Source organism: Megalobrama amblycephala, linkage group LG19 (genome assembly GCF_018812025.1).
Source record: "Megalobrama amblycephala isolate DHTTF-2021 linkage group LG19, ASM1881202v1, whole genome shotgun sequence".
Classification (NCBI taxonomy): domain Eukaryota; kingdom Metazoa; phylum Chordata; class Actinopteri; order Cypriniformes; family Xenocyprididae; genus Megalobrama; species Megalobrama amblycephala.
Window position 1 is genome coordinate 9,206,401 of NC_063062.1, and position 22,795 is coordinate 9,229,195.

Here is a 22,795-nt window from a genome sequence, read left to right on the forward strand (position 1 = left end):
TTTCATCTATGGTTCCATGAAAAATCTTTAACATTTATGGAACCTTTTCATTCTACAAAAGTAAGGAAAAATTCTTCTTTTAAGAGCTGTTCACTGAAAGGTTCTTTGGGGAACCAAAAATGGTACTTCTGTGGCATCACTACGAAAGCTTTATTTATCATTATAAAACTGTAGCCGACAAATGAATTACACAATTAAACTTTGCACTGATGGGAATTCTTAATTGTGATAAAAACGATAAAGACAAGCACCTGCAAAGGCTGCTCTTCCTGGATCCAACACTACTCGGAGAAGAAGGCGGGGTCTGGTAGGACCAGTTGTAGTCAGACCCCTTAAGATCCAAAATCACCTAGTGGAATTAATTAATTTTTAGTCAAATTAACATTTCTTTATTATTATTATCTCTCTGTGTGTATGTTTGATAAATGATTTTCATATGTATGTTTAAGCACCTGTTCACTGGCCTCTGGTAGTTTATGTGGGTCAGTGGTCAATACAGTGAGGTCATCAATAATGGCCTGGAGGTGAGTGGCCTCTCCCAGCATCGCAATTTCACCAATCTGAGGATAGAGGTTGTGTTAATTAATTAAATATTTGATTAGTTAAATTAGATTTTGCTGTTTAATTTTAAATAGCAGCAAGCACTCCTTTCATACTTTTTAAATATTGCTGGAAAGTATATATTAGGATTTTTAATGGCAGGCTGGCAAGCATCTAGTAGTATTGGGGCATGTTGCCACAACAGATTACTTTTTTGTCATAGGCAATAATGTAACAAAGATTTATTTTTAATTTCTTTCTTCTGCTGAACACAAAATATATATATATATATATATATATATATATATATATATATATATATATATATATATATATATATATACTATGAAAGTCAATGGGGCCTATCAACTGTTTGGTTACCTTTATTCTTCAACATATTTTCTTTTGTGTTCAGCAGAAGAAAGTAATTCATACAGGTTTGGAACAAATTGAGGGTGAGTAAAAGATGAGAGAATTTTCATTTTTGGGTGAACTATCCCTTTAAGACATATTCACTGGAGAAAAAAGTGTGACAACTAGCCATAATCTTGCTTACATTTTCAATCCTCTGTCAAAAAATTACAATATATTATTCACAAAAAAGAAAAAATAATCTTGCTAGACCTCTAGAAGTAACATTAAACCCAAAGCCTTCCATTCTCACCACTACAGGCTGCAGGAAGTTGATGAAAGTGCAGTAGCGCCCCCTTTCCTCCAGGAGGGCTCGGCGCACTGCCTGCTTCTCGGTCTCCTCCATCAGCAGGTACATGTCACTCACATCCTGCATGGCACTGTCCAGCTGTGGCTGTAGTCCTCCTCGACCTGAGATGATGGGAAAGAGAGATACTGTGAGAGAGGAGAGATAAAAGGCAATAAAGTCATGGGCGAATAAGCAATCCATGAATGGAAAATTACACTACTGCTCAAAAGTTTGGGGTAAGAAAGAGTTTTTTTGGGGGGAAATAAATTAATTAAATCAGCAAGTATGCTTTAAATTGATCAAAAATGACAGTAAAGACTTCCAAAAGTTGATTTAAAATAAATACTGTTATTTTAAACTTTCTATTCTTCAAAGAATCTTGAATAAAATATATCACGGTTTCCACAAAAAAATTATACAACATTATTATATCAACAGTGATAATAAGAAGAAATGTTACTTGATCAAATCAGAATGATTTCTGAAGGATCATTTGACACTGAAGACTAAAGTAATGATGCTGAAAATTCAGCTTTTCCAATACAGGAAAAAAATTAATTTCTCAACATAAAAAAATATTTCACAATATTAATGTTTTTAATGTAATTTAGATTAAATAAAGTGTGCATAAAAGACTTGTTTTAAAAATCTTACCAAGCCCAAACTTACTAACGGTAGTGTACACCAAGATGCACTGAAAAAGCACATTTTAGCATTTTTAACACATGAAATGTTTGATGTAGATGTCAACACAGATGTCCCATGGGTCAGCACAATGAAGACAGAATAGGGTGGATAATGTCAACACAGCAACCAAGCATTGTCAGGCTTCATGCAAGAAAACCTTCATGACCATATAATGAAAATAAATGACATAAGAGTTGATGCTCTGAATCTAAACACTCAAATACTGCATGATTGTACATTGTGATTTACTTTCACAACACAGATGCTTATTATGTCTGGCAGAAAGAATGACAATGAGATGAGCACGCTTCGCAAACAATGGAACAGCGTGGGGCGTTCGCAAAGGACACTAAAACATTCTTATGAAATGCACACAAAATACCCCGAATGAAATGAAATCAATGTTAGTCATGCTAAACGTGATGAACTATGAAGGAACTGCCTGAATACATACCTGATAGTTCTACAGTTAATAAGCAGAAGCCAAGCCAATCACAGTATGAAAGACAGAGAGAAAAAGAGCATTGCCGTGAAGAGATTGCAAAGGTTTGTTGCCTCATGTGATACAAGAAAGTCATACAGGTTTGGAACAACATGAAGGTGAGTAAATAAGGACTTCAATAAAATCAATATTCTTATTTGAGTGAACTATCCCTTTAAAATCAAGCGAACAAAAATAAAGCTAGATGGTGGTATGGTTTACTGGTCATCTGATTCAATAGGGCTACTGACCTACTGACCTTTTGACCTGACTTGAACTTTATAATCTGTCTTTGACCTAATTAATCTTGCCATCAGAATTAGTTAGCATGCAAGAGAGGGAAAAGACCCCAGCACGAGACATATTCACTGATTCTTTAACATACTGAATGCAGTAATCCGCTAAAAACAAAGCACAGAGAGAGTGTGAGCGAGAGGGGAAATCATTGTGCTGACAGAAGGGGAAAAAAGAGACTGACCTTTTCTGGCTTTCTTTTGCAGCTTTATTGTGTCAGATGACTTCTTCTTGATCTCCTGCCTTGAGCGCTTGTACTCTGGTGAACAGAAAGAAGGTGTAAATTCATGACAGAGACATTAGTATTGCAGAAAAAATAAGTTTGAGACAACTAATGAGTCAGTCCCACCTTTGGCGTGGTCTTTATCAAGCAGGGCAGCAGTTTTCTTCCACTCCTCTATCTTGTCTTGGAGTGGGGCGATCATTTTTTCCATTAGAGCACTTAGTATGAAGAAAAAAAAAATGGCAAAAATGAAACAACAGAAATAATACAGTGGCCAGCAAATGTTCGTAGTAATCTGGACACATCTGCAGTTCTCATGCCTCCCTGCAGCAGGACTACGGCATGTTCACACAGGTGATCAGGGACCCTAGGTGTCTTTTTAGTGCCCTAAGTTATTGTAACTATGAACTTAAAGGTGCTAAAGAGGATCTTTTCGTCGACTGAGAAACCAAAGACTGTTAGTGAGTTTTTGAAATGAGCGCATGCGTAAGAACAACCCCCCTCCTTCACAGCTCATTTCGAGGGAACGCCTCCCAAAACTCATGCACGAGTATTGGAACACGAGTGTTTACCACCGGCATTCGCTGTGTCGTGTTAGTGGATTCATTATGTCGGACTCACCGCAGGTAACTCATAATCTGCAGTTGTTACTCCTGTCTCCTGACAAAAACATTGCATGCGGTGCCTTTGGAGTGTGGAAAGTTACTGGAGCGCGCAGCTGCGCACGTCTCTCACAAGGAACGTCATGGCAGTGATTGACAAGCCAGAGGGCCAATCGTTTACGCGATTGGCTGATGTTTTTAAGGCCCTACCTCGTGCACAGATGATGTATATTAATATTATTCCTTTCAGTGCACCTAATAAATAGTCTTTTATCAGTTAGTAAAGACAGTTTCAAGTAATATTGCAAAAATGTATAAAACAAAACATCCTCTTTAGCACCTTTAATCAAAGTCCCTTTAAGACAAGTGATTTCACTCGGCGGCCATCTTTGAAACGCCTCTCGGGCATCCAAGTGAAGCTCCTATCTCTTTGAATGGGGAAACATCAAATTCTCTAAACCTGTTTGCCAAGCTTTTGATTAAATTTCATATTTGAAATCACCAATGAAATCTAACAACAACTGTCTCATAAATTCGTTCACTGTTCACTGTTCACTTTTCACCCGTTCACTGCCATTATAAAGCTTGGATGCGTCAGGATATTTATGAATATAACTCTGATTGTGTTCATCAGAAAGAAGAAAGTCATATACACCTAGGATGGCTTGAGGGTGAGTAAATCTTGGGGTTATTTTCATTTTAAAGTGAACTAATCCTTTAAAGACTTTTCCATAGCCGCATGTGCAGTAAGTCTTTATGGTTTATTGAACAAGCATGAAAACACTGTTTAAACCCTTTCCAATAAAGATCTGTAAAGCTTATTTGGATTTTACAAAGCTATCTTTAAAATATAATATCCTGAAAAACAAATGTTTCTTTTTTTGCTGAGTTTATATATACTGAGATATATATAATATATACACTGGCTTGACAGCCAATGGTTATTGTATGAAATCAAGGTATGGAAAGAAGCAGAGTGAACATTCTGTCTGACTCTTTTGTGTTCATGAGTAGTTTGGAATGATATGAGGATGTGTAAATAATGAGAACATGTTCATTTTTGGGTGAACTATTCCTTTAAGGTCAGCATTTGAAATCTTCAAGCTGTGAGCTAATTTGGTCTCTCTGAAGACAGCACATTAAAGCCTTAGAGCAGGCTGATTGATCTATGGATGTTTGCTTATCTCCACAGTGGAAAATCAATGCTTGGCACAGACATAAAATCCTGTCAGTGCAGTCTGACTGGCGGGGAGCAAGGCATGAAAGTAATCATGCCATGGATGGGTCGATCACTCACTTGGTGAAGTGGCGCAGTTTGGCCTCGATGCTGCGGTGTCGCATGCACATCCGGGTCAAAGCGGAGCCAATATCCCTGGTGGCACCTGACAACAAGACAAATGAAAGTTAAATAAAGAGATAAATATGACATGTGAACAGCTTGAAAAATGTTTGTAGTCTTAAATTGTGTGGCAGCAGATGAAGGCAGCAATGACAACTTTGTTTTTCAAATTTAATCGCAAATATAAAAATGGCCACAAGGGGGCAGACTAATCAGAAGCATGAAAGCAGGTCTATTAAAGGAAAAAAAACATGTGCTTAGTCGGTGAAAATACAAGATAATTGCACTATATTCACAAGAGACAGAACTTCAAAGACCACAAACAGAACACTTCCCAAACGGCATGGCTCTGATCCATCAAGAAGTGCTCACTCGCTTGGTGACCTTGAACACAATTACTTAGCGGTGTTAACTTTCCTCTCCAGCCAAGTGTAATTAAAATGGGGTCTTAAGCTATAAAGCCCAGCCTGCCTGGGCCTTAACACAACCAGCTCATCCAAGATTTCCCCCAATCTCGCAGCCAGATCTGATGAGATTGAACTCTGCTGGTATGAGGGCCAGTAGGTTACACAGGCCAGAAGGGCCAAAGTCTCTACTTACAGAGTTCAAAGGGCCAGTGGATATAAGGGAACATCTGATTGATTATAATAACTAGACATGGGAATTGTAAATAATTTTTTAATAATTAATTAATAATTAATAATAACTGTGCCAATGATATATATATATATCATTGCAGGTTTTTGCATATTATTGCAGGTTTGCATAATAGTCTATACATTTTGCATTTTACTGTTTTTATTAATTTTGAGGAATACTGGATCTGTTTTGGTGCAAGTGCAATGAGTAAATGCAGGCTCACATTTAGTCTAGAACTACAATAACCATCATGTTTACTCAGTGCACACAGCGCCTCTGCTCCTTACTCCCGATTTCTCTTAACATGAGGACAAGAGAGCTGTCAGTCAATAAATGGGAAAACAAAGTAACATGCATTATTTATTAGAAAAAGTAACTTGGATATTTTGTTGTAAATTTAAAGGTAATGTGTTACTTTACTAGTTACTTTAATAAAAGTAATCTGATTACATAACTCACACTGCTCGTAATGCATTAACCCCAACACTGACCGGCTCATTAGAGTTATTTGTTCAGGAGTCGAATTACACTGGATGCGCCGTATGTTTTTGATTCAATAAAAAAAAACTGGCTCATTGGAGTCATTTGTTCAGGATTTGGACTACAGAGTTATGGTACCTCTGAATAAGCATTGCAGAAAACTCTGTCTCCATATTTTACTAGTGTATTTTGTCTGCAATGGCAGAAGAATACAAATGGTAATGTAAAAATGTTCTGAAAAAGGACTGATTGTCAACTTCACAAAGTTTTAATAGAAGTGAATATGTTGGTGTTTGTTGGTTTTATACACCAAATATAAATTTGTGTGTGTGTGTGCAATAAGAAATTGGAGTAGCCCAGAAGAACAGCACTGCCGCACTCTCCATCTCTCCATCCAGGTCCAAAGGGAAAAGGAGGGAACCCGGTAAAGGGATATCCCTCCATTCTTCCACTCTGTATCTGCCTTTCCTGTCTGCTCATGTTTCCTAAACACCATTATTACAGGAGAGAATGGGAGAGGCCGGCAATAACCTGCCCTCCTATAACCACACACACACACACAGTGAAGCACACACACAACTACTGAAACACCAGAACTAAAAACCCTCAAAACAAACAGCCTCCAACATGGGAGCTAATCACAAAGAGGCATGACTTCAAATACAAATAAAGTAAAGATTTGAAGATTTCTAAGCTTTTAAAATTCTTCAAACCAGTGTTTTTCACAGTTTGTCCCACTGGGTGGGACACTGACAGATTGAATGGTAGCCAAACCAGGTGACAGTAAGAAGAAAAGGAAGGTTAGAGATCAGCCATCTGAATCCTCGGTCTGAAGAGCTGTACTCAGGAAATGATATTGCAAAAAAAAAAAAAAAATATATATATATATATATATATATATATATATATATATATATATATATATATATATATATATATATATATATATATATCCCTGTGTATCCCAATTGGCACAGACCCAAATGTCCACCCCATAGTGTCTGTCTGCTGAGAGAAAGGCCTGCTGTCAGTACACAGTGTGCTTGTCCAAGAGCACGCACGTCTCACATCCTATTCTTAAAGGTCTTCAGCAAGGCAAATCAAGTTCAACGCCACTGGTGTTGAGACATAACAGAGCTCTCCCTGAGTTGATTTGCACACACACGAACACACATCCACTTACATGGCTCAGTGCAAAGTTCACAGCTGCACTTTAGCTCAAAAACGAAGGCTTTTTTATCTCAAAAACAGACCTTCTCAACGTCACTGCTACAGTCAAGATGATATGCTACACAAACACACACCTGCCAGCATCCTCTTCCCTTCCCTTGAGGGATCAGCTGACAGCTCCATCCTGAAAGCGTTCAGAGACTTCCTGTATCCAGGAGTCCCCTGGCCTCCCACCCTGACCGGACACACACGACTCCCACAACCTTTCTTCAGATCACGTGAGCCAGAGGCTTCAGATGCTCCATTCAGTCAGACTCTCCATTCAGTCCCTCCAACACCTGCCCACGGCTGGGAAGCTATTTAGCAGATCTGTGAACCCTTGAGGAACTACTCATGTGATCAACAGCTATTTAAAGGGATAGTTCACCCAAATATGAACATTTTATCATCATGTACTCGCCCTCATGTCGTTACAAACCTGTATGGCTTGCTGTTTTCAGTGGAATACAAAAGAAGGCTGTTTTTGTCCATACAATGAAAGTCAACGAGGTTCAAAACAACATTGGACCACAGTGACTTTCAATTTTTGGACAAAAAACACATTTTTTTTAAATATCTTGTTTTGTTTTGCAGAAGAAAGTCATACACTGAAAAAACAAATACAAACACTGAATTAAATGTGAAATTTTGATATAGAAAAACTGAAATAGTATTTTCTAGTAAAACATACTCCAATAATCTTTGTTTTATGCAACTTACAAAATTCTCACTTTTGACCTTGCTGGTTCACTGGTGACCTCAGCTGAGAATTAAAAATTATTTTATAGGCACAACTACAAATATGATTTTTTGTCTTAAAGGTGCCCTAGAACTTCTTTTTAAAATATGTAATATAAGTCTAAGGTGTCCCCTGAATGTGTCTGAAGTTTCAGCTCAAAATACCCCATAGATTTTTTTTAATTCATTTTTTTAACTGCCTTTTTTTAACATCATTAACTATGCACCGATATATAGGTTGCGGCCCCTTTAATTCTCGTGCTCCCCCTCCCCCGGAGCTGGCGCTTGCCTTGAACAGCATAAACACAGTTTACACAGCTAATGTAACCCTCAAAATGGATCTTTACAAGATGTTCGTCATGCATGCTGCTTGCATACTGTACATCGGATCATGTAAGTATAGTATTTATTTGGATGTTTACATTTGATACTGAATGAGTTTGAGGCTATGCTGCGTGGCTAAAGTTAACATTACACACTGTTGGAGAGATTTATAAAGAATGAAGTTGTGTTTATGAATTATACAGACTGCAAGTGTTTAAAAATGAAAATAGCGACGGCTCTCTTGTCTCCGTGAATACAGTAATAAACGATGGTAACTTTAACCACATTTAACAGTACATTAGCAACATGCTAACGAAACATTTAGAAAGACAATTCACAAATATCACTAAAAATATCATGTTATCATGGATCATGTCAGTTATTATTGCTCCATCTGCCATTTTTCGCTATTGTTCTTGCTTGCTTACCTAGTCTGATGATTCAGCTGTGCACATCCAGATGTCCTGCCCTTGTCTAATGGCTTGATCATGGGCTGGCATATGCAAATATTGGGGCGTTACGTAACAGTCGGTGTTATGTTGAGATTCACCTGTTCTTCGGAGGTCTTTTAAACAAATGAGATTTATATAAGAAGGAGGAAACAATGGAGTTTGAAACTCACTGTATGTCTTTTCCATGTACTGAACTCTTGTTATTCAACTATGCCAATATAAATTCAATATTTAATTCTAGGGCACCTTTAAAGAATAACATTCATGGATTAATTGCTCATATTAACATGAAGAATGTGCATTAAGAAACTAAATAGAGTTTCACCTCAACAACTACACAAAACCTTAACGGCCTTCACTGCCATCTGAACTGAGAAGCAGTGGCCACGGGCCACTCAGATGTGCCCTCTCTCTCTCTCTCTCTCTCTCTCTCTCTCTCTCTGAATGGATACATGTGCAGGTGCAGAAGTGGTTGGCAGACACTCTTAACAGAGCCTGTGAATGGCTGGCATTGCAACAGTTGTCATGAGAGAGTCAAACAAGATTATTCATGGTCTTCTCTCTCCTTGGTCTCACCAACAGCTCACTGTGAATGTTCTGCTTTATGCAAACTGCAGACAAAACAACTGAGATATAGGTAACACTTTACAATAAGATCCCATTTGTTAAGGTTTTTATTTTAATACTGTAGTAAATGTTGAAATTAACAAATTAATAAATGCTTTAGACATTTTTCATTGGTAGTTCATGTTAACTAATGTAGCTAACTAATGGAACTTTATAGGGGTTATGCGCAATGTAACTTCCGTATTCTGTAAAACAGATCAGATCACTTCCGGTTTAGGTCTTTTGTATGTGCTTCATGAAAAAATTAGCTGTTTTATCCAAGATAACTTAAAAGGAGAGAGCAAAAATGAGCATAACTGATGTCCCCCATATTTTTCTTCTTCACACTAACGTTTAGATATTTAATAGAATAAAACACCTATAACTATGAACTAGGTAGTTATGCTGATTACCTTAAAAGTCCATAGATATGCTGTCAGTTCACACTGCTGTTAACACTTTCTCTGACAAGCGGATGCAATGAGACCAGTATTTCGGTTTGGTCATGTGACGTTCGACATGTACCCTATTGTAAATTGTTAACTGCATCAAACATTATCACCAGATCATTTGAAATGTCACACATTGTGGGAAGGCAAAGTAATTTGCTAAGCAACATTAAAGTGAACATGAACTCAAAATGGACCAGTATTTATTTGTGATAATGCACATTCTTAGTAAATAATTATTATTACACATAATCTTTAATTACAAAAAAAAAAAAAAAAAGATTTTCTCATGAAAAGTCTTTCATTTTCCACTAATGTCACTTATAATTTGTATATATAAAATTTATATATATATATATATATATATATATATATATATATATATATATATATATAAAATAAGAATTATTATAAAATACTAATAATTTGTTACAACCAAAATGATTACTTTATCTCAAATTATATTCATGGTTTTAGGTCAATATAATATTTTTCAGCATTCTTACAACTTAATTATATAATTACATTAGCTATAATATAACAGTAGAATTCTGTTATTCAATATTTCATATAGTTTACTTACTTTAAATAAGGCCAAATTCAAAAGACCTTAATATTTATTGTGATGTTTTTTTAAAATATGTACTAAGAAAAAAAAAAACAAGAAAAAAAAAATAAAATAAAATAAAAAAATAATTTCTGCAGTTAGTAAAGCTAGCCAGAAAGTGTTCTGCACATCAACACTGTGATGTCAAGTGAAAATACTATTTAAATCTAAATCTAAATACTATTTATCTTTCCCTACATTTTTTCTCACTAAATATCTAGTTTCACTCAGAAATGCACCACATTAGAAAACTACACTGGTTTACGAATGAGGATTCACTTTACATTTAAGAAACATCTCTTTGGGACCACTATAGTGTAAAATCACATACTCAATGCTTCATATAAACACATCCATGTAACCCAGCGGTAACCTCAAACATAAATACACATGAGTAAAACAAACATGTGCACAGCTTTTTCCCCTCTTCTCACGTTTTTAGACGTCTGAGAAAGTTTCTGAGGGTTACATAATGGTCTAATAAACCAGCAGACCAATGTCAAAGTCGCTCTCACACGTTCAATCTAACACGAGTGCATGGAACAAGACAAGAGACAGGAAGACCAATGACAGCAAAGCTGAATTTGGCCCCCTGCCTTCACTCTATCTGTTCTCAATTACTCCAGACTTCCCAAGACTCTCTCCTGGCATGAGGAGGGGACATTAAGGATGCCCATGTGTGTGTATGGCTTAGTGTGAGTGTGTGCATGTGTGTTTACAGCCTGTATAAGACTTCCTGTCTGGGGGATAGAGCACTGCTGCTAAAAATACTCCGCAGTCCTCCCTGTCCAGATGTGCTTCACATTATAGCTCCAGCAAAAACACAGTCACACATTTTACTAAAACAGACATAATAGGGACCCCTCCTCTCTGTCTGTCTCTCTCCCTTTCTCTTTGTCCATCTGTCACTCTATTAAGGTTGACAGTAGTTCAGTCAGGCGTGAGCTGGAGATAACAACATCAGTTACTTTTCCCAGCTGCTATTTCTTGTCTTCTTTTCCTTTTCCTTTTTTCCCCATAGCTGATTCCCAACCAGAGGTACGTGTTCCTGAGGTACTTCTGGGGCGCTTAAACACATTTTGCTTTGCCGAACCCATATATTGTACAGGAATGTACAAATTTAAAAGTATATATTTAATTAGTTACTAATACTACTAATAATAATTTATTTTAATTAATCATAAATAACAGAAACATATACAGTATGTATGTATATACACTATATTGCCAAAAGTTTTGGGACACCTGAATTTACGTGCACATGAACTTTAATGACATCCCATTCTTAATCCGTAGGGTTTAATATGAAGTTGGCCCACCCTTTGCAGCTATAACAGCCTCAACTCTTCTGGGAAGGCTTTCCACAAGGTTTAGGAGTGTGTTTATGGGAATTTTTGACCATTCTTCTAGAAGCGCATTTGTGAGGTCAGGCAGTGATGTTGGCGAGAAGGCCTGGCTCGCAGTCTCCGCTCTAATTCATCCCAAAGTTGTTCTATCGGGTTGAGGCCAGGACTCTGTGCAGGCCAGTCAAGTTCCTCCACACCAAACTCGCTCATCCATGTCTTTATGGACCTTGCTTTGTGCACTGGTGTGAAGTCATGTTGGAACAGGAAGTGGCCATCCCCAAACTGTTCCCACTAAGTTGGGAGCATGAAATTGTCCAAAATGTCTTGGTATGCTGAAGCATTAAGAGTTCCTTTCACTGGAACTAAGGAGCCAACCCCAACCCCTGAAAAACAACCCCACACCATAATCCCGCCTCCACCAAACTTTACACTTGGCACAATGCAGTCAGGCAAGTACCGTTCTCCTTGCAACCGCCAAACCCAGACTCGTCCATTGGATTGCCAGACAGAGAAGCGTGATTCGTCACTCCAGAGAACACGTCTCCACTGCTCTAGAGTCCAGCTGTGGCATGTTTTACACCACTGCATCCAACGCTTTGCATTGCACTTGGTGAAGTAAGGCTTGGATGCAGCTGCTCGGCCTTGGAAACCCATTCCATGAAGCTCTCTAAGCACGGTTCTTGAGCTAATCTGAAGGCCACACGAAGTTTGGAGGTCTGTAGCTATTGACTCTGCAGAAAGTTGGCGACTTCTGCACACTGTGTGCCTCAGCATGTGCTGACCCCGCTCTGTGATTTTACGTGGCCCGCTACTTTGTGGCTGAGTTGCTGTTGTTCCCAATTGCTTACACTTTGTTATGATAACACTAACAGTTGACCGTGGAATATTTAGTAGTGAGGAAATTTCACGAATGGACTTATTGCACAGGTGGCAACCTATCACAGTACCTTGCTTGAATTCACGGAGCTCCTGAGAGCGACCCATTCTTTCACAAATGTTTGTAGAAGCAGTCTGCATGCCTAGGTGCTTGATTTTATACACCTGTGGCAATAAAAGTGATTGGAACACCTTACCACAAATTTTGCTCACAAGGCTACATTTATTTTATTTTTGATCATATAACACCAATTTTATCATCTCTACACTGGTTGCCTATTAAGTTCCGTATCGATTATAAAGTATTGCTAATGACCTATAAGGCTCTAAATGGTTTAGCTCCTGTGTACTTAACTGATCTTCTATCGCCCTACAATCCTTCACGCTCTTTAAGATCACAAAACTCTGGACTTCTGGTTGTACCTAGGATAGCTAAGTCCACTAAAGGAGGGAGAGCGTTTGCACATTTGGCTCCGAAACTCTGGAATAGCCTTCCTGATAATGTTCTGGGCTCAGACTCGCTCACCCAGTTTAAATCTAGATTAAAGACGCATCTCTTTAGCCAAGCATTCACATAATGCATCTCATATCAGATCAATTGCACATGACTATCTTTGCTTAATGTTATGAACAGCAGCTACGCTAATTATTCTCCATTTGCTTTTCTGTTTTGCCTCGGGACACCTGTCCCGAGGTGACTAGAGAGGACTTCAGCTTCAGTTTGGATCCAGCCCCTTAAGAAGACCTCAGATGACCAACACCTATGAAGAGACGGCGCCAACTCCTGTGAGGACTTCAGAAGACGCAATCATCTGGATCAACATGCACATTACACAATTTCTATATCCTAATTATTGTTAATGTAATTCATAATTCATTTTTCAGGAGCTCAGTGCTTCTACGTTCAGTTAAACTGCTAACAGTATTTGTAAATTAATTGCCTAAATTATTACATTATTTGCTAATCTGCATTCTTTAAATTGTAATTTTGACATGCATTCTCTGTAAAGCTGCTTTGAAATGATATGTATCGTGAAAAGCGCTATACAAATAAATGTGAATTGAATTGAATTTTATCAAAAATACAAAATAGTAATGTTGTGAAATATTTACATTTAAACAGAAAACTTCTGTAACATTATACATTTCTTTACTGTCACTTTTGATCAATAAATCAAATAAATCGTTCAAAAAAATCTTAAATCTAGTGTGTGTGTGTGTGTGTGTGTGTATGTGTGTATATATATATATATATCATAACTTTTTTTTATCTTATATTATATGTTATATTACTAACTTTTTTATTTTCATGCATCTGTGATTGGCTTAAACAGTCGAACATAATTGACTCCAAAATAAATGTGTTGATTATGGAGGCTTCTAAATGCATACCAGGTTTCCTCTGAAAAATATTTGTGGTAAAGACTGTCATAAGAGGCATTCAAGGATGTAAAATGAGTGCTTGCTGTTGGATTTAACATCTGTTGGTTCTTCATTTTTGTCTAACTTTACAGTTTCCCCATTTACCAGGCTTGAAAAACAATATCATCATGGATGGTAGTTTGATATATACCATGATACTGAATGATTTCCATTTTCATGTATCATGATACAATAAAATCATGGTATTACCACCTCAGATGTACAAAAATCAATGCACTAGCAGGTTACATGGTAAGGCATTGATGAATGTCCAAAAAACTGTGGTGTTGCCATAGTACATGGCCAAAAAAACAGGGTAGTTTCATGTGACCATGTCCAAAAAACCATAGCACTTTCTGTAACTGAATAATTATGGTAATCTTAGGGTCAAAATCCATTTTTATACTTACTGTTAATATGCATGCAGCAATGTTTTGTTATATAAATATTATATTCAAAGGGGGAAAATACAAATCACCAGTATATACATAACTAAAACACAGCAAGCCTCTGTTTAGCAAAGATAATGACATGTGTGAACAAAGGACCATTCTAAGTGCTTAATAAAACACTTGGGAGCTGTTTGGGGCCCACAGACCTGATAAAAAGGTGAGTTAATAGAAATGGGTGAAATGTAGCAAGTGTGAATCTGACGGTATAATTTCCGGTGCCAAGTAAGGCAAATTCTTGCCCATGCCCCACACTCCAGATGGCTGGCACGGATACATGCCATCTGCCAGTCCAGAGCTGCAGGGAAGATTAGCAGCCCACTGCGTCCCACTGACACACACTCACACTAACATGCACAAACTTAGTCTGTGTGTCAGAACAAGGTAAAGAGGATTACACGTTTCTGCCTCGCCACTGCAAGCCGGGGGAAATCGCTTCCAAGCTCCTTCCTTGTATAGACATGCACTCATGCAGTATATATACGCTGAGAAGAGCCTGTCATCAGCGTGGATGGAAAACACACAAATACAGACCCAAGAGCCATCATTAAAACACACCTCACTCCAATCCCATGATAAAGAGGTTTGTGACCATCTCCCATGGTGTCTCTCTCACAACATAAGAAATTACCCACAGGACTAACTATACACTTACACAACTAAATCACTATGGGGTGGTGCAATGCAGAGTGCAAGCACTGACATCATATAAACAATAAAGAACTTCTAATAAAAAACTAGATGAACAAAGCATGTATCATTACATTTAACTTGTGTTCCAGTAAACATCCCTCTTCCAGCATTCATCACTGGAAGTGAATGTAAGCAAATGCAGCTATTCTTAGAGGCCAGACGTCCAAATGCAAGTCAAACACAGACATCAAACACTTCCACGCCTGTCTAACACGTGCTCTAATAGACTGCCCACATCTGCTCTATAAAAAACGCTGACCATGACGCCATGACTATAAAGATCACAAACAAGCCAGACTGCTGGACTCCTTTGCTATCAAAGGCAGAGAGTCATAATAGAAGAGAAAGGTATTAGAGAGAGAGAGAGTTGCAGTATGTAATTTCCTTCCATATTGACGTTCCCTGTATTGGTATTCGCAAGCCTACTAACACTCAACTTAAACTGACCTTTACTTGACCAAAACTTCAATCCTAAATGCATGTATGGAACAATAAGTCTCTAGACTGAGTAGAATGGTGATGGAACCTCAATATCCTCCTAAAAACCCAGCATTGCTGCTTACCAACATAGGGTATGTTTTGCATGCTGGGAACAGCATGGGATGCTTTTTTGTTGGTCCAAAGCATGGGAAGCGGGAGAGCTGGTGGACCAGCAAACCAGCTCAGTTTTGCTTGAAAACAGCATGACTATGCTAGTCCACCATACTAGCTCTAACCAACATAAACCAGCCTAGACCAACATGGAATTTATGCTGAATTTTTTTAAGCAGGGTAGTGGTCAAAACTGAGACATCCAGGCAATCATGAAGGTGAATTTGAAAGGTGAACTGGTAACACTGTACAATAAGGTTAGATCATAGTATAGATTGTAAACATATTCAGATTGTTTAAAAAAAATTGCAATTTTTATGCACACAAACAAATTGTTGTTCATTGTTAGTGTTGCATAAACACAATGAACCTTACTGTAAATTGATGGCGATTCACTTATATTCAAACACTTTACATGTTCAGGTCGTTAGTTAATGTGACTGTCCGGACTGTGTGTGATTATGGGCCTGCTAACTGGGGTGATGGGGGGAAGAATGTGTGTCACTGGAAGCCGGTGAGACGAGAATCCGTCTGATGTTAGCGAGATCTCCAGCTGTGCCAGTGCCCCCAGCCTGTCCCTAATTCAAAGAGAACGCATGCCTCTGTTGCTGACACTTAATACCATGGATTATATACTGCCCTCTCATTGGTGTAGACTAAATATGATTTCAATGTGGAGCTACTGGAAACCAAAAAAAAAAAACTAAAGTGAGAAGCTTGTAATGAATTCTTTCCTTTGAAAATAGGGCAAAAATCATTTGATACACTATGGTGCAACTTTTAACTTTTATATCAACAGAAAGTAATAAACAACGTCCAGACAAGGTCAGAGGTGAAAATGCTCCTGTGACAGCAATCTACTGAAAGTATTGACAGTTCACTGAACTCATTTATGGCAGTGCTGTATGCTTGGAGTCCGGTGCAGAACAAAGCGCTCCCGCAGGACAAATGGAATCAATCTGGTTCACTGGCATCTGGTAATGATTCTGAACTGGGCAGAAGGGTGAAGGTGGATAGGTGGGTAGGTTTGCATTTGCCTTTACTAGACTGAAACAAAATAAAATTGGATATAGTCTGTCTCTACAGACTCTAGTCTATAGTGTCCCTTAATTTCTTATCACTGCAAGTGTGCCATTTTTAACCAGCTGCTATATATTCAAAATATATGCTTAAAAAATGCAAAATATTTGTGGCTTAAGAAACATATTTTTTTGGCAAATATATTAATTTCAAATTTTGTACTTCAGTACTTGTTGTAAAATGTAAACAAAATGTAAAATGTTTATTTATTTATTTGCTTAAATGCTTAAAATGTATTTTCCAAAATGTAATGTAATACGAAATGTATTTTTACAAAATATATTTTAAGCAATATATGTTAGATTGAATATATATATAAAAGCAAAAAATATATATCTTCTATATATCTTCAATCCATTAAAGTCCACATATACTAAGCCTGTCTAACCCCAAACCAAAACTATTAATCATAGACCGATGTGTAAAATAAACTATTCTATCATAATTTCTCTCCCACACTAAAGCTCTTTTTTTATATCTGTCTGGTATCTGAGAGGTAGTGCTGTAACCTTGCAGATTTGGTAGCCAATAGCAACCGTGCCTTTTGTCCAATGTGGTTTGTCAGTAAACACACACGCTAATACACACAAACCCACCCATGATATTTTCATTCAGCGCTAGTGTACATATGGTGCAATTTACCAGACAGACTCAAATGAGTAATTCAGCTCTAGGCCGACAGCTATGCCTGACCCACATCCTTTAACTGTGTTGATGAAGACTAGATTTGTTTGGCCTTGTCTGCTCCCTGCAGGCAGTAACTAGAGGATTTTGATGGCACAGGAAGGATTCGGTTTCAGAGATCCAATAGCAGCCAAACTAGAAGCAGAATTAAAGTATGATGAAATATGACTCGCGAGCCATTTCCTAGTTATCAGAACAAACTCATAGTGACCTTTCTGCTGTATTCATATACTGTATTTAAGCATGACTTTCAACTAGGGCTGAACGATTAATTGGAATTAAAACAACAGTGCAATATGTCAGTGCGATTATCAAATCACAGAGCCTGTGATTTAATTAATTTTTAATCTGCATGTTTCAGAGTGAAGCATGGCACTGTGTTCTTACTCGTGAGCAGCTCATGATTTGGTGTTTTGTCATGACAGCTTGGTTCGCAGTAAGGGCTGATTTACACCTCTGCGTCGGACCTACGCCGGAGCCTCAGCGCCATAGGCTATGCGTCTGTTTTCATTTATACTTCTGCGTCGTTGTCCGCGTCGACGTGCATGCAGACCACTAGTAGGCAGTGTCCGTGGTCATGTTGCGTATCAAGGCAAAAGCCGAAGAAGAAGCAGCTTGTCATGTACGTTGTCAGAGAAGCTTACAAATAGAAGTGGCAGAGAAGCGGCAAATAGATAACGACTTTTGTTGCAGTATGACTGCATGTGTCCCCTGAAACAGAGCATTTTTTCATTCCTATGGAAGCTGAAAACGCTCGCTCTTCTCCAAGTGTTCCGTGGCAGTTTTTCGACCTGAGGGAAGGGTTCTAACAGACCAATCACAGCGCTTGCGGTCCACGTAGAATTGACGCATTGTTACATTTTTGAAGAGGTGCACATAGGCTATGCGTGGTACACACAGCCTACGCCGTAGCTACGGCGTACACTCGACGCAGAAGTATAAATCAGCCTTAAATGCTGCTCTACACAAATCTCTGCATCTGATCTGAGTGTGGGTCACTCTAATGAGCATTTGGAAATGCAACATCCCTGACAGCAACAAAGTGTCAGTCCACATCTGATCCGCATGTTATCCGCATGTACCAAATGTGGGCCTGATCTGGGCCACACTATGTTTCTGTCTGGGATACGCCAACCATCGTCTCATCCTTGTAATGATATGTACTAATCAACAAAAGAGAAACCTTAAGGGCTCCCTGCGGTTTTCCGTCAAAATAAAAGTTTGATGGTTTAACATTTGAAAATGAAGAAATAAAGTCTTTATAAACTTTATTATTATATTACTTTTCTTAAACACTCTTTGTTTTTATTGTTTATCTTTTTTGTTTGTGCGTTCACGAGAGAGTCGAGTTCTGGCGGTGACCTCTGACCCGACGTAGGCGTAGCATAAGCTTATGTGAGAATAGACGCCTCTCACGAAAAACCACGTAACTCTCTCGTTAGTGCGCGTATGGCCATTGCCGGAAGCCAGTGATTATATTTTTCTTACAAAAACCCATCAGTTCACTTCAGAAGGCATTTATTAACCCACTGGAGTCATATGGATTACTTTTATGATGGATGGATGCGCTTTTTGGAGCTTCAAAAACTCAGGCCCTATTCAATGCCATTACAAAGTGGGAAGAGCCAGGATATTATTTAATATAATTCTAAATGTGTCGACTGAAAGAGGAAAGTCATATACATCTAGGATGGCTTGAGGGTGAGTAAATTATATGATAATTTTCATTTTTGGGTGAACTATTCCTTTAATAGCCACATTAAATCACAAAATGTTGGCCAAATTGTGCAACCTACAAAGAAGCACAGCAAAGCTGGAAATTTTATCGCATTTGAAAACGCAATCACAATTTTTCCAGAAAAATCGCAATTAGATTTTTCTCTCCAAATTGTGCAACACCAATTCCAACTTCCATCCAATGGCATATTTTGGAATGTAATTGACCCTTCGCAAAGACCCGCCCCCCATAGTTACTGTTGCTTTGTCTGACAAGCCATGGCGCCGTCACGCCACACAGAGTGAAAAATACATTGCGGAGCAAAGAGGACACTGACAACACATCAACAGACGAGACAGAGCAGGTTACTTGTGATATTAAACGAAGTCCCAGCTTTCAAATTGTGAAATTTTTTAAGGAATTTGAACAATAAAAAAACGTTTTGTGGCTCTATAATGTGTCGTGACAGATTGTTGTAGTGCCTCAGCTCAAGCGGCTCGCGAACCGATCATCTCTTCCTACTAGTTCATTTGTAGCATCAAATAAACATGAATGAACATGAGAAGGAATGTTGTTTCAAACACGGAAAGATGTCAGTACACACCATTTTTCAAGTTCAAGTCCACCAAGGTTAATCTTCTAACACCTGATTGCTTTGTCGGACAAAATGGCGGATTCAGCGTTATGACTGGTTAGAACGCTTGTCAATCAAACTCCCTTATGCAAAACTTTGTTATAGTCTCCCAAAACAACGTCAACAAACATCTGCAACCCCAAAATATTGATCATTGTGACCTCAACTTTTTAATTGAAAAAATGTACCTCTCGTGTTGGTTGCCATGTCTGCCACCTTCTGAAAAGCATCAAGGAATGCTGCAGCCGCCAACACTGTGGTTCTGTGAAGGGAGTAAACAGCAAAACATTTATAGTCATCAGCGCCAGTGCTGATTAAGAACAGCAGGCAGACCTGTTGAAAATCACTTGATTCACTTCTTGAGAATGCAGATTAAGGACCGAATGGAGGGCTTGATGTGGACTTACGGTCTCATGGCCTTCGCTCGTGCGAATCCGTGAAGTCCATGAGACCTCAGGGTGTCCCGTTTGTCATTTTATGATTCAGAAGGGTGCGCACGTGGGCTATTCGACTTTTTGTCGATTCCACACTGGTGTGGACTATAACCCAACAGCTCATGCGGCAAAATATAGGCCGCAAAGGGTTGAGGATGACATTTGGGACAGGGCCTATAAGGTGAGGATCAATATCTCCAAAAAGATAAAATAAATAATCAATATAAGGATGTCTGAAGTGTTTAATCACCTTAGCTGGGAATGTAGTTTCGTGGCCTTTGCAATGAAGTCTTCCCACACCGGGTATGAATACTACAGGAAGGAAGAGACACATATAAGAGAGTTAGTCAGGACATAAACCTCAAAACAGAACTGCACACAAACAGGTACCCCAACACACGTTCAGAACTCCATGTACCACAAATAGAGAGCAAAGCACTTCAGATGAGGACCAGATGTCTCGCTGAATACAAACAGTCATGACACTCTTCCATCTGTTTTAGAAGAACATTCTCGACAGAAACACCAGCTAAATTTCATCCAGGTGTGCTGACCCTGTCTGTCATCATAGCTTCCTATGCTGTTTAAAAGACCAGCATATGTTGTGCCCCAACATAGGATGCTGGTGTCCTCACTATAGGCTTCTTAAAGGGATAGTTCACCGAAAATGTATGTCTGTATAGGGTGCGTTCACACTTGTAGTTCGGTTCGTTTGGTTCATTTGGTCCGGACCAAAGAAGAAAAAAAAAAACATTTAGTCCTGGTCCGGTTAGCGTTCAGATTGGCAATTTTATCACCGAACCAAAAGATACCGAACCTTAAGGCGTAGGGATACATTCACAACGTGATTGGTCGGATTTTATGACGTATTGCCTATTTTGAGACGGAACTTACCGAACATCCAAAACAATGCTGTGTGCTGAGGTAAATGTGCTCGTTGTGTGTGCGTAGCGGTGCGTAGCCTGCATGTGATGGTATTTTGGCCAGCTGGGAACTCGTGAAGAGCTTATAAAATGTGTAAAGTAGTCAAAACACCGGCGAGAATCCATCCGTCACACACAAACGATCTGCTGCGTGGAGACGCGCGTCTGATGCCTGTGATGGGCAAACTCGCGACTATGATGAGAAAAACCGACATGCGTGAGGATTCTGTCCTTTTTAGGGTCTCGTCTTCCTGTTTTTGGTTCGGTTACATGTCTTTGGTCCGTGTTGCGTTCATATATCATTCGAACCGCACCAGAGTTCGTTTGGAAGCGTTCACATATGTTCAAATGAACCGCACTAACCGAGCAATCGCACCAGGGTTCGTTTTAATCGAACCAAACATGACAAGTGTGAACGCACCCTTACTTTCTTCTTTGGAACATAAAAGAGGATATTTTGAAAAATGTCTCAGTGTTGTTGTTTTCATACAATTGAGGAAGTCAATGGGCACCAAAACTGTTTGATTACCAGCAATACAGGTTTGGAGGAGACACGAGGGTATGTAAATGATGACAATTCAATTCAATCAATTAAAGAGAAAGTCTGTCTTTAATAAACGAGACAGGAAAGAAGAATCTTTTTAAAATTGTGCTGCCAGCTCTTGTTAAAAAACTGGAGAGGTTGGCATAAGGTTGTTTTGCATGGTCTCTATGTGTCTGAAAATCCTCTGTCTCTATACACATTTGTGTTAAAAACTGCAGAATTCTGGCATCGGGTTTGCTGATACAACCGCTAAAGATGGAAAGACACTAACCACATGGTAGAATACCTAAGACATCTATTGTAAACAGTGGTTTCTTATTATTTCTTTTTTAAAAATTAAAGCAAGGGAGTCTGATTTTTTGTTTGTTGATGTTGGAATCTAGGTTTTCTTGTGTTTTGGAAGAAAACTTAATTCTGCTCTGCTGCCCACTGTGCACCTAAAATTACACCATTAGTTACACACAATCACACACACAATTTTTTTTTAAAGTTTTTGAAAGAAGTCCCTTATGCTCACCTAAGCTGCATTTATTTGATCAACAGTAAAACAGTAACATTGTGAAATATTATTACAACTAAAAAAACTCTTTTGTAATTTATTCCTGTGATGGCAAAGCTACATTTTCAGCATCATTACTCCAGTCTTTAGTGTCACATGATCCTTCAGAAATCATTCTAATATGCTCATTTGATGCAAAACATTTCTTAGCATTATCATTTGGATTATTTAATAAAGAAAAGGTTCAAAAGAATAACATTTATTTTAAATATTTAACAATGTAAAAGTCTTTACTGTCACTTTTTTCATCCATATAATATGTCCTTGCTGAATAAAAGTATTTCATTTAAAAAAATCGTACTAACCCCAAACCTTTGAATGGTAAATGCACACAACAAGAAAAATGATTTCGACTCTCTAACTCCAACTCTTCTAAACAGTCAAAGGCAGTTATATTTAAAACCCACAGGTGGTTAATTAGCTTTCAGGGAACAAGGATGAGAAAGACACAAGGAGATTGAGACTAAAACTGA

General features: G+C 38.3%; 1 protein-coding gene across 8 annotated transcripts in view; it reads right to left on the minus strand.

Moving 5' to 3' along the window:
- mtss1la (MTSS I-BAR domain containing 2a) overlaps positions 1-22,795 on the minus strand; it is a 31,052-nt gene that overhangs the window by 4,985 nt on the left and 3,272 nt on the right. For 4 of the 8 annotated variants that reach the window (XM_048168541.1, XM_048168540.1, XM_048168535.1 and 1 more), the window contains exons 2-10: positions 20,547-20,608; positions 20,051-20,124; positions 4,825-4,909; positions 3,052-3,143; positions 2,887-2,961; positions 2,382-2,390; positions 1,205-1,386; positions 453-560; positions 252-349 (exon numbers count right to left, since the gene is read on the minus strand). In XM_048168541.1, the coding sequence (XP_048024498.1) occupies positions 252-349; positions 453-560; positions 1,205-1,386; positions 2,382-2,390; positions 2,887-2,961; positions 3,052-3,143; positions 4,825-4,909; positions 20,051-20,124; positions 20,547-20,608 (785 nt within the window). Of the gene's footprint in view, positions 1-251; positions 350-452; positions 561-1,204; positions 1,387-2,381; positions 2,391-2,886; positions 2,962-3,051; positions 3,144-4,824; positions 4,910-20,050; positions 20,125-20,546; positions 20,609-20,714; positions 21,009-22,795 lie in introns of those variants that run through there. The other 4 variants (XM_048168538.1, XM_048168542.1, XM_048168536.1 and 1 more) reach the window with 3 other exon arrangements.